The 13342-nt window shown below is 41.6% G+C and overlaps 1 protein-coding gene across 10 annotated transcripts in view; it reads left to right on the forward strand.

Annotated features, from left to right (window-relative positions):
• TFDP1 (transcription factor Dp-1) overlaps nucleotides 1–13342 on the forward strand; it is a 401906-nt gene that overhangs the window by 135024 nt on the left and 253540 nt on the right. For all 10 annotated transcript variants that reach the window (XM_078658073.1, XM_078658068.1, XM_078658071.1 and 7 more), the window contains exon 4: nucleotides 9535–9638. In XM_078658073.1, coding sequence (XP_078514199.1) covers nucleotides 9535–9638 — 104 coding nt within the window. The remainder of the gene's footprint in view (nucleotides 1–9534; nucleotides 9639–13342) is intronic.

Genomic DNA, 13342 nt, shown 5'->3' on the forward strand with positions numbered 1-13342 from the left:
CAGGGGGCAAAATAAAAAAAAAACCTGGACTGGGGGGAGGGGGTATTTCTCAACCCTACCACCTCTGCAATCACTTACATACACACCCTGTAAAAATATCTCCCTGGTGTCTAGTGGTGGTATGTTTGCTTGGGACCACGGTCATGATGTGATGCACAAGCAGAGATCCCCTTGGAACAGTACTGGTGTCCACCCTTGCCCTTCTCTCTGCGACGTGGGTGTCAGAACAGAAAGAGGAGCGAAACCTCGCTCGCTTGCTTGTGGCATCCCTTACATGTCGTTTGACTGTATGTATTAATCGAGTTTTGTATTGCAAGCGACTCCAACTGAATAATTGAACACGCGTTATTCCGCATTGGGGGCTAGGAGGGTGTTGGGTAAAGGTGTGAGTTTTGAACGAATCGCCCGGTTTGGCTGACCCGCTGTCAGGCGGTGGAGGGAGGGTGAAGAGACTCTCACCAAATCTGCTCCACAAGAACAAGTAACAGTAGAACAATCTAAATACCGAGTCAAACATAGCACTCTATGCAGTGACCTAGTTTATCCGCGTAGGAGCGAAGAAATAAAGAGAGAAGTCTACAGCGAGGTTTATAAGGGCAGATACCGAATTGGTGGGCTGTGTTTATGGTTTTCCTTTGCTTTTTGTTAAAGTTAGAAAAGTACAAATGAGAAATTCTGCTGAGATCTGAAGGGAGGATAGATGATGCTTAGTCCTCGCATTGAACCTTATATTCAATCATTTTTCACAGGATGCCCGACTGTTCATCAGCTACGCATCTAGCGAAGTACTCGGTCCGGCCAGAGGCATCCTCACCTCGAGTAACAGCACTTTAGTTCTTTGAAAATGTAAATATATCATGCTAAACCACTAGATGGCAGTATAGGATCACCTATGTTTGGGAACGTTGGCTTTCCGTAATCTATACTTAACTGCTTCAAGCCTGGGAAATTACTGATTTCTCAATTCGTATAAATGAATGTGTGTTCACGGCCTTTGCTAAAATAGCGCCGTGGGCGGAGAGAAATGTGGAGCCCTGGCTGGTGGTAGTACATTAAATGACGCAGCAAGGGAGGTCCCTTTTGTGCTCACTGCTCAGAACCTGAATGGGCATGGGCTGGTCCCTGAACACAGACACCCCCGGACCTCCCCTAGCACACCTAAATGACCGATCGCGTAGCTGCCATACGCAAATGATGGTTTTGTTGATGTGTGCCAATAGGGGTCGATGGTGAAGGGAGGGCAAGGAAGGGGATTAAAGGGTCGTTAACAACATCGCCCGCCGTGTGATAATGAAGGACTAAAACCACTTTAAACTGGCAAATCGTACAGAAACCAACAGGCAGGGACAAGGCTGTAGTAAGATGAGGGCGATGCTGTTGACATAACCTCAGCGCACACAGCTCCATGCCCTGGGCCCAGCTCGCCCATGCTAAAGACGGGCCCTGGCTCAACTCCACACAATTAACAATTCGCACTACAGTGATAATACATTTCATGTGTATTGCAGAAGTAGTGGAAAGTTGGGTGTGTTTGCTCCCACAGTTTTAATTTGACCTCCTTCTGACGTGTTTGACTATGTTCTGGTTTTGTTTATATTTTTGATTCGTGTAGCTTACTGGTCCCTTTTGTAAATTAATTTCATCAAGTAGTAGTATGTTGCTAGTGTCCACGGACGACTCCTGACCTTCACAGGCCTTTTCTCGCATACCAGTATTGCCGGGTTTGAAAATAGCTCTTAGTTGGCCCCTCGAGCCACTGTAATCCACACTACAAATTTGTTTCCTTGTGAAATCACACGTGCACTAAAGTGACAAAAGCTTTTGTGACAAAAGCAGTTCAACTTGAACACACTCGATTTGGGTGGAGAACAGGTTTCCCAATGGCTCTGTGGTACAGCGCTTTGGCTGCCAAAAAACATTAGATACCCTTGAAAATAAATATTGGCACTCTCATTGAGATCAGCGCTAGTTGCAGTCGTCCACCCATATACTCAACAGGTCACTGTTGGTAGCATTTGAAGAGGCTCTTTATTTGTGAATGAATGATGGTGTCATTTCTGTGATTTTAGCATATTCTTGGAACATAAGTGATTGACAATTACTGGTGGTAGGAGCTTGAATTTTATTTTATATATGGTACACAGCTTGGTGTTAATTGCAAATATACCTCTTAAATATTGTATTTCTGTGTTTGGACGGACACATGTCCATTTATGGGCTGCAACCTTAGAAGCATGGCAGAATTATACATTTTATCTAGTTAGAAATAGTTATGTTGAGCATGTAACTTTCATCACCTATCTAAACATATGTGTGTGTGTGAAAGACATAACTGCAATGGAGAAAAGAACAGTAACATTGCCTTAGGCCAGTTGGATAAATGTTACTTCAAAGCCTGTTTCAAAGCTTGTGGTGGAAGTGGGGCGACAGTAAGCCATCAATTAAAGGTGTGACGTTAAGGCGCAAATTTGACTGAGGGGTACACAGGTCCTTGTACTCCATGGAGCCCTGACCTACCTTGGATAGAGTCCAAACAAAAAAACACATACCTAAGGTTTCATTTGCCCCTTACCCGCACAACGAGAATGAATGCACGCCTATAAATGTGGTCCATACCTTTTAGTCCTAAATAGATGTCTGGTCTGATTGTGTCGTTTAGCTATGCCTCTGTAGTGCTTAGCGCTGGGAAACCCGATGGGTAGCTGCATGCGTTACAAATGGCAAATAATAATTATGTAGATCCGGAATAATACATATTTTACAAGGTCCTGATGAATACCATTGGGCCCTAAGAGTAGCCAGGCAAGAACCATGTTGACCAAGATTAAATAACTATGGATTTATGTAATGATTGTTGCCAGCAAGTACCCGTTTCTTTTTTTTATTCTTACTGTGGTTAGTGCAAAAAGTTAATAATAAACTACTACTGTGGCTTACCACAGATAGTTTTCATGTCCGTTAATTTCACCTCAACTAAAACGAATTATACCACAAAAGATCAAAAAGTACCCCTAAAAAAGACCCTTAGATTTCTGTACCTTTAAAAGATATTGAAAAAGTGCTCCTTATGGAGCCTGCTCGGTATTGCACACAGGTTGTCTGATAGAAGCACAAATCGTTTTACCACGCATGCTTCTAACCCACCTACCCATTTCCCTACCACTGCCCTAATGCCTAAAACCCTGCATCATAGCTTACACTACCCCTACCCCCTCTCCCCTGAGCTGTCCCTTAAACTACCCCAGCCCCTTCCACTGCCCTAAAACCTACCCGCCCCCCTCCCTTCCCTAAAAACTACCCCAACTACCCATCCCCCTCCCACTGCCCTAAGGTCTAAAACCCTACACTACCTGCCCCCCGCCCCTGCGCTGTCCCTTTAAGTACCCCTTCTACTCCCCTAAAACCTATCCTGACCCACCGCCCTAAAAACGAACCCAACTTCCCATTCCCCTCCCACTGCCCTGAGGCCTAATACCCTGCACCCTAACACTACCCCGACAACCCTGCGCTGTCCCTTAAACTACCCCAACCCATTCCACTACCCATACCCGACCCTCTCCCAGCCCTTAAAAAACCGGCCCCACTAACTTCACCGCAGCGTCTTCCTGCAGCTAGACCGTGCACTGCCTTAACCACGCATATACGTGGTTATGGCATGCATGGTATAGCTTGCATAGTCAGAACGCTCGTGGTTCAAACCATGGTGTTCCGACTGTTTCCCTTGCACACCCCACCCTGTGTGAAGCACCCCCAGATGATGAGGAAAGCCACTTTGGTGGGTGTGCGTGCATCCTGTAGAGGACCTACTATTTGGTGTCTCAAGGCTAAAATGACTCACTGAGCACCTTTTTGCAGAACATCACGCAATTTTGAATGTATGTAAATTGACCTGGGAGTAAGAGTTATGGACAAAAATAATCCTCTCTCTCGCTCTCTCTATCCGGCTATTTCCTTTGTGGTATAAAGCATCAGTGAAGCATCCTTCACCAGCGCTTACTCTTCTGGAAAGGAGTGCAGTAAAAAACTGTTAAGAGTGGAGACTTCTGCATGGGATGATGTTTAGAGTTTTTGTTGTTGAAAAATTGGGTCGCTGGAGAATTCTGCTACTTAACATAATGGAAGTTCCATCAGCACATCATCATCCCTGCTTGCCCAACCTAGCGGAAAATGCACTGCCCATGAATCTTGTTTAACTACCAGTAATCTTCCTCATAAAGTTATGTGCTCACTGTCACTCGCAGTGTCTCACTTTAATGGGCAAGCATTTTTCTACTTGAAGTAGAATTAATTTGCCCTTCAGATACCAGTGCAAAGCATTTTGTGATTTAGAGATGCTATCAGAGTGGTGACTGCAGCGAAGATCGACATTAACACTGTACTGTGAGTGGCTACATTTAGGAAATATTTCCCTCCATGTTTAGTCGAAATCAGGGAAACTCCTGCTTTGTCTTTTGGTCTAAAAATGTGCTCCAACCCTGTAGTTCAGGCATCTTTAACATGTGCCCATTATTTTAAATCTGTTGCTGTCTCTACTCCTTCTCCCAATCTGATCTTGGCAGCACCGTTGTAAGGGCTAGAAGGTTCTACAAAGTTATCTAGTCTCCGGTCTTGATTGACTAGGCATTATCAGCTTAGGAGCTGCATCATCAGAAGATTGCGCTCATTTGACTTATGATTTTTCAAGAGGTGCACCTGTCCTTATCTAGAGCATTTATACAGTACTCCGAATCCCACAGAGCAACAGGGTAATTACTTGTTGAACATGTCACAGGATGAAGGGCTAGGTATTATTGCAGCATAGTAGGAAAATCAGTCCGAGCAGGTTTAGTTGCCGAAGTTGGACATGACCGGAATATTTTTAGCATTTCTGACTGATGAGGAACGTTGGAGCCAAGCATACATTTAGAAGAGCAAATAAGTCTTTGGCACTTTGTTTCCGCTGTTCTGGGATATTTTTCCATGAGGTTGAGTTTTCCATTCGAGTAGCATGGTGGTTAGCAATTCATTTCTTTGAGTCATACTAAATTGGAGAGATAACCTTATGGACCAGCTTCCTGTGCTGCGAGGATGACCAGGCGATGCTAGTCCAAGTTTTGTTCTTGAATTTTGAAAGTCAGTCTTCGCAAACATTTGACTTTGATACTAGAGTGTTTTTTCCACGCTGAAGCAAAGAAGCTACAAACACGCACACACACCTTATGACTTAAACAATTGTTACTTTGCATCTCTATCAGATGCCTCTTCACCCGTGTACCCCTTCAGCTAAATCTGATGGTTTCACCCTACGATACAAAGACTTGACTCAACCTAATTTGTACATGGTCATATTCCAGTTCTAGATAAGACAAATTTGTTTTCCTGAAAACTAGGAAGTCCGAAAGGTAATGGGTCTAGTAGAGCTAACCTTTACTGTGAGAGCCTCTTACAGCCACTTCTGTGTATATCTTTTACATGCTAAAAACATCTTTAGATATTTACTAAGTTTGTGAATGTTTTGCAGTGTGAATACTTTTCTGGATTCACATGCTGTACATCATTCCTCCATCTAGTGGTTGGGTCCAGAATTGTCTTTATTTTTTCTCTGGTTTTTGTCGCTGTCGATCACCATTTGGTGCCAGGTGCGTCCCCTGTGTGACGTCACAGTATCCTGGAGGTCGACGTACGTGGTGGCCATCAACAGATTCTTTTTTCCATCGTTGGGTCTGGAAGCAAGATGGGAAGCTCGGAAGATTTTTTTCATTTTCCCGAAAAGTTTAGAAAAAGAAGCCGATCGAAGAAGAACCTCGATAATCGACATCACTGATAAGTTGTCAATGATCATCAACGCCGTGAGAGAGGCAGAACCAGAGAACCACGCTGGTCCACAAATTGCGAAGTAGGGGCGATAGAGAATACCCCCTTCAAGTTCTGTCCCAAGTGCCACCACAAGTACGCACAAAGAGACCCACACGACATCTGCAACCTCTGCATGCCCTAAGACCACCAGGACAAGGACTGAGAGGCCTGCGCAGCGTTCCTACCGAAAACTCTTAAGAACAGGTCGAAGTCAAAGGCAGGCCCACTACGCCACTATGTCGCAGACAGCAAAGAAAACCTCTCTAAGGGACATGAGTTTCTCCGGCGACACCGAGGAACAAGGAGGACCAGCGGAGTCAACGCACAAGGGATCGGATGTCGAGGTCCTAGAGGGGGACTCCGAAAAAATCCACGCTGAGAAAAAGGCTAAGAATCCGAAAAAGAAAGCGGAAAAGGTAAGACAACGTAAAAATCCATGGGAACAGACGGGCCACGAGCACAAGGCTCTATTGCTTTATTTTGCAGTGTAGAACATTTAGTAAAAGCGCATTCCTATAATTTTTTTAGAATTTCCTCAGTTTAGGCATAAGCTTGGCAATGCGTTCCTTGAGGGTGGTGTAACAGGTGAATCCGAATGACCTCTTATTGGGTGGCATATAAATCCTTCCAGGTTTGTTGATAAACCAGGTTTGGACTAGCAGCTTCTTGTTAATTTTGCTGAATAGTTTGAATTCTGTTTTAGTGGGATTGAGCTTCTGAAGTGAGGACATTTTTTTTTAGCACTTGTTGTTCAAGTAGTTATTTAATAGTTTTATGTGTTTGGGTTCACCCCTGTTTTTGAATTGCATGTGAAACCCTTTTTCATTAGCATTCCAATCCTTTTTAGGTCTGAACTAGACTGCACATGCACGCTCTCTCTTCGAGACATGCTGTATCTACAGTATGGGTTTTGGGCACTGCCCATCTTTTTCATTGGTTTCTCTTACTGTCCTTCGTAAATGCTGGCTTTTGTTTGGTGAATGCACTTGGTAGTCCCTCCTTTTGGACTTTTGTAACCTCCCATGAGCACTGCCCCTGTTGCATGTGCTCTTTCTGTTATTTGTGATACTCTGTAAGCACTTTTTTTTTGCCTACCCAGCTCGTGTTTTTTTTGATTGTAGTGACAAGTGTTCATTTTTTTACTCCGTGCGCCGGCTTGATGAAAGGATTACGGTGCTTTGCCGTGCTTGTTTTGTTTGACTACAACACTTGAGGAGAGCATTGATCTTTAATAACAGTTCTTCATTTTGTTGGGCACATGGAGAGCCAAAGCCAAGACTCCAATCCGGTTCCTCCGTTTCAAAGTCGGCAGCTTTGGGTGTTATGCCACACCCTCTCTCCTAGCATTGCTGGGAATAGGCGTCAGTTTGTTTGTTTGGGAGTGGGTGAGTTTCGTAATGTATTTTTTTCTTGTTTGTTTTTCTGTAGTCCCACTGAGAGGGGGGCATGGGAGGGCCTGACGCTGTAGCAGTTCACAAGCTTAGTCATTTACACTGACCCCATGTGTGACCTTGGGCGAAGGTATGTCCCAGTTTACCACCGCACATTTTGGGAAGACGATCACCTGATGTCTCAAGTTCGGAGACTGCCACACCCCAGAGGTAGTTTCATACCATTAAAGGATAGCTGGCAAAATAAAGTTAAAACTGGAGAATATCACTACACATCAGTATGTAATTCCAAACCTAATGCATGCACATTCCAACGTTTTGTGTTCTTTAACACAAACTGAAAAGTTGTACGACCAACAAAGCTATCCAAAGTGTATTTGTTGATTATTGTTTTATACTGGAATTACATAGCGCTTACTACCCGACAAGGCGTCTACACGCTTTGTCTTTCTTGCCTCTTAGTAACAGTGAACCCAAGCTCTCATTATTTGATATTGCCACTTTGTGTGGTTGCCATTAATGTGAGCAGGCACCCAGGATAATGTGCTGCATGGTTAAATACTTATAAGGCTCCAAAGGCAAGACCTGTTGGCTATGCCAATGCTGGTTGTTGTGCAGCTGGCAAGTATCAGCAGTTTTGCAGACACACCCTGAGCTCACACTTTCTAAACAGAAGGGATGTTTGACCAGAGGATTCTGAGGAGAAATACAGTTTTACTGTTTGTCACTGAAATCTGTAATGGGAAAGGAACTGGAGGAAGGGTTTTATTTTTGGATTAAAAATGTTTAGCTCTAACCAAGATAGTGAAAGTTCGACCTAGCTAAACATGACAGTGTTTTATTTTGCTCCAGGTGCCAAGAAATTTGCTTCTGATAAAATTTCATTTTAAGCAAGTCTTGGAAATCTGTAAAAACTCAAATTGTTTTCCTTCATGTAAAAGTGAATGGAGACTGATTGTGCAGCAAATTTCTTGTGAACAGGCAGCCTTTTAAAATTCTTCATTGTTTTAACACATAATGGACTGAAATGGAGTGGGGTTAGAAGGCAGGGGAGGAGACGGGAGGGGACGAAGGGGAGGGCTAGCAGGGGAGGAATTTGTTTACAGGCTGCTAGAGGTTATTTAGGCACCTTCAGCTATGCTGGATTGTGGGATAAATCTTCTTGTGTAATATGATTGAGGCGTCCTAATAATATTGTAGTCCTCTTTAACGAGGGCACCCCCCCCTCACAGTCCAGTGGGATTTGCACTGAAGGTGCAGCGATTTATATAAAATTCCGCAGCACCGCTGCATAATAACATTTACAGCTGGCCTGCATCTTTCAAGCATGGTATCTTCAGTAAGTCATTCCTCCCTCACACTGCTGCTGGCCCACGTCACAAAAAATAGTGTTTTCAATGAAACACTGCCAGAAATTTGTAATAGTAAACATAGGTGGCTACTTTTAGGGAAGTCTGAGGGAAACGTATATTGGGTCCATACAACTCCATTGCAGTACATGGATGCTTCTAAGTTTGTAGTAGATGCCATTGCAGTCTTTGAGCGACTTTGACGCTGACACTGGGACAAGACGGCAAGAGAATTGGCAGCGTCTTATACAGGGTATTTTAATGCTATGTTATTTGCCTGATGTTAATTGAAAACTAATAAAAATATATAATAGAAAAATGGATGCTTCTCAGTCAGTGCACTACAGTATGACTATTTAAGAAACATTATACCACAAATGCTGCACAGTAAAATGTGAAATGGCAGAGATGAAGCGTAGTGTCCAAAAACACTCGAACAAACAATATGAAATTTAAGTATTTTTTGAAGAACAGCAGACAGAGCTTCCATAGTACATCAGGGCCCAGGGGATCCCAATAAGAATTCAAAGGAAAATACCTATAGATTCTAAAATAGAATAAATACACCGCTAATAATATGACAGTAGAATGATGCATCATAGCCGTGCATCATACACCCATAGAAAGGAACGACATGGTGTGGCCTTCAAGAAGGTCTTCGCAGTATTTCTCATTACTACTCATTTTGGTGATTAAATGAAATTTGGCAATCACGAAACCTGCCTCTGACCAACATAAAAAATAACGTTTTGTATTTCCTGCTAAAGGGTTGGTCATAGAAGCAGTTAAAACTAGGTGAGGTTATTATAATGGAAATCTAAACTGTGGCAATTAACTCTTGAACTGTCTTGGTAAAGGAGATCATAATTTTTAGAGTCATAAAAATGTGGCATTTAACTTTGCAGACGTTTTACTGTTGAAAAGCTTATGGTAATTATTTATAAAATTCTTTATTTTAGGGATATCGTTAGTAACTGTTCATTCGTCTACGGCAAATGCAATTGGAAAGCAGCTCCTTCCTAAAACGTTTGGACAGTCTAATGTTAATATTGCACCACAAGTTGTAAGTACACACTTGGATAATTTAATGAACTTTTAATGTTTTTAAGTTTGTCCTAAATATTTTCACTGTTGGCAAGTTTTTTATGTTACATTTTTTAAGTAAACATTAAAGATTATAAAGAAATCGAAGACTAGAGGTGGGTGCATACCGAAGTTGGCGTAAGTCCAACATTTTGTCTTTCATAAATTCCTATGCTACAGTACCCACTACCATAGCAGTAACAGCATTAAACGTGATAAAAGAAGTGGTAATAAGACTGGTCTTAATTACAACGGTTACACAATACTGCTCGACCCACTGCTAGCTCATACACCTGAACTGTAGTTGAAGGTATGTAGCTTTTTCTTTTTCCCCCACTTTGCTTGGTAGCTGTCAAATGAAGCTATAAATGTTTGAGTTTTGAGGATTGACTTCAAGAAGCTCATCATTTACTGGAGACTTTGCTGCCTTTTGGCTAGGTTCATCATACCTAAAATAGCACATCAATACAATGGTGCTCTTTTTTTCATTTTGTATTCAAATATAATTTTATCAAGTGGGATTTCCTCTGAATGGGCATGGTACTGCTGGGGTGTCAGTGCTACCATAGTATTTAACTCCACAGTGGAAAGCAAAGGGAGTGAACTTCCTTTAGGCACTTAGTGATGATGGCAATCACTCTGGGATTACTCCAGGAAGGAATGGGGTTCTCAAAACAAATAATCAGTATTATGTAGAAGATGATGCTCTATAACTTGACTGTCCAATGAGCCCCTTACTAAAAAAAAGAAAAAGCCATGTTTACTGGGCAGATTAAAATAATACTTAAATAATGCACCTAAAAACACAAGTTTCTGGCACCATCTAAGCCAAAGGTACATCCTCACCATCTTTATAAGTCCATTGCGCTCAACACAAGGTTTCTAAATAAAATTGACTTCCATTCTACATGAAGTACTGAGGTTTGACAGGACTCTCTTATTAGAAGTGTTTCCTTCTTCAGGAAAGAAATGAGATGGTTGGCCATATGCAGGCAGTCAATATGCCCAAGTTCTACTTCAGAGTAGCCGACTGTCCCATAGAATGCTCTTTAACAAAATTAGCACCCTGCACCTGGCCGCCCCAGTACCTCTGTGGGTGCACTTTGTGTGCTATCTTGGATCCCTCTTTGCCCTGAGCTAAACTCTAGGATTTTTGTTTCCACATCCAAGTGGCATGCCCCTGAGAAGCCACCAACCAGAGGCCCCCTATCCCCATTTGATAACATTGGGCCTCCGCATTCTGCATAGTGCCGCTGAGGGGTGTTCTTTGATTGCATCCTTGACCCAACTCCCACAACCAATTACTTGCGTTAAAACCAATAACTTCATTTCCTCCCATAAGATTGCTTTGACTGTGTCTCTGTGAAAAAAGTTAGAATTAGTATGAATTGAATGAAAATGCAAGAAACTGTGTTTACAAAAATGGACTGACTTAACTTTTATCTAGGAAATGTCCCAGTGTGATATCTAGGCATATCACACTTGTAATCACAAAGTAACTGAAAAGTAATTTCAACAGTTTCTGAACATTTGAACTACCTGTAACTGCATTCAACCAGAAAAGTACTATTTTACTTACCTGTACAAAGTCTGGCTTGGTTCTAAAAATAAAATGCAACAAAAAAATATTTGTATACAAAACAATTGGTCGAAGTTCAGTCTTTGAGTGTGTGACATCATGTTTTGCCTGAGTGTGTACAACAAATGCTTAACAGTACTCTCTGATACTACCACAAATAGTGAGTAAGGTATTATCTACTTTTACCTTTGTAAGCCTTTGGGGATCCACTGGACTCTGTGCACACTATACCTTACTTTGATATAGTATATACAGAGCCAGCTTCCTACACCTTTCGTCTGCAGAAGTTGGCAGGAGGACAAGGTCCTGGAGCTGACAGGCATTTAGCGAGGTAGCAGTTGTACATACGTTATGCTTCAGTTTGAACACTTTTTGGACTTTTCTATAAAAGAGCTAAACAAAATTCCCAGTACCTGGGAAAGGCTCTGAGCGAGGCCGATCATTTACTTACCATGCTCATTTGATAGAATTGTGTTCACCTTATTTATTGAGAAAATTCATGAATTGGTTGGTGTACTTTATTACAATCTGAAGATGCTTATCAGTAGATCTACATGAACACTTTCCAGTTCCTCGTTTATTTTTCAAACATCCTAATGCATTCCCTGTCAAATAAGTTATTGTTTGCCCATTATCAATAATTGACGTTTTATAAATATGTAAAATAATTTCCAGTCATTTTAACAGCATTTGATAATGTATTCCAACTGTGTAAAGCATAAAAAACCTATCCTCTTTTCAAAGGACCAATGTTCAGTGTGGGCACTCTTGAGCTTTGTGTTTCACAGAAAGTCGTGTAACATGTTTTATCTGAGCGAAGAGCAAAACCATGTATATGTGCTGTGCTTTTTCTCAGGTGTGTCCTGTCCAGGTAGGTAAGGATCAATTTCAAGAATGTGCAGTCCTCTATTCAATTACACATAAAGTTGGAAGAATGCTTGCTTTATTTTGTATGTATGTATGTATATATATATATATATATATATATATATATATATATATATATATATATATTATGCTTGTTGTGAAACTGTTAGGACCTACCTACATCGTTTAGACTCCTCATTTTAGGTAACAAAATTGCTAGTGGCTTAATTGATCATACTTGACCTTGAAAGGAGTACCTCAAAGAGCTTTTCCTGTGAAATTAGGGGTGTTCTAATTCTTTATATCACAGTTTTGATTCCAAGGTAGATGGTTGCTTATTACTGTTTGTGATTAGTGCTGTTGTAAGTATTGTTATTTATAGCCTTTGAAAAGTGCTGTTCTAAAAGTCAAGGGCCTGTCAGTTAAACTTAAAAGTATATTTCATGAGAAGGCATTTATTTCAGTGAAGTCTTGACTCTGTGGGAGAAACCATTTACCAGAATCTAAATCTTAATAAGTTAGAGCGTCCTATGTGTAACTTATTGGAATTCCTTTTGGCCATCGGGTATAGGTCAGTATAATTTCCCATGATGTTGCCAATCACTGCCCGAGTGATTATGTATTAGCAGTTCATATGGCCACTTCCATGATTGGGTTTGAGGCTCAAGGCATTTGCCCCTCTCCTATCTTCCTGTGCTCTTGGCTGCTTAGCATTATTTGTAAATTCCTGCTCCCAATGCATGAGATAAATCCGATCCTCTTCACCTTTTTTTAAATTCAGTGTTATCTACCTGTACTGTTGATTCATACAATGAATTTCATGTTTTGCTTGTTGAAGTATCATATTTCTTTTTATAGTTGAAAGGTTTTTTTGCATTTTGTTCCTGTGTTAGTGTTATGGAGTGTGGCCTCGGCACTAGGCATCACATCTTCTTTCAATATGGAAAAAGAACAAGGGGCTTTTAGCCCATGGTCTTCTGATCCAAGTCTTCCTGCAAGTGTTCAGTGTGAGAAGTTAGCCTGGCATATGATGTGCACTAGTTCTAGTGGGCACCTTGCACCATTCTAATCAACCCTTATTGATGGTAGTTGTAAAGTGAACCTTATAGAAAGCTATCCTAGTGGTAGCATGGACCAGCAGTCAATAGGCTAAGACTTCAGAGAGCATGTAAAGCTAGCTGTTTTAAGAAGTTATAATCCCTTGAATACCAAATGAAAGGACTCCACACAAGGTATAT

This window comes from Lissotriton helveticus, chromosome 8, assembly GCF_964261635.1.
Source record: "Lissotriton helveticus chromosome 8, aLisHel1.1, whole genome shotgun sequence".
Lineage (NCBI taxonomy): Eukaryota > Metazoa > Chordata > Amphibia > Caudata > Salamandridae > Lissotriton > Lissotriton helveticus.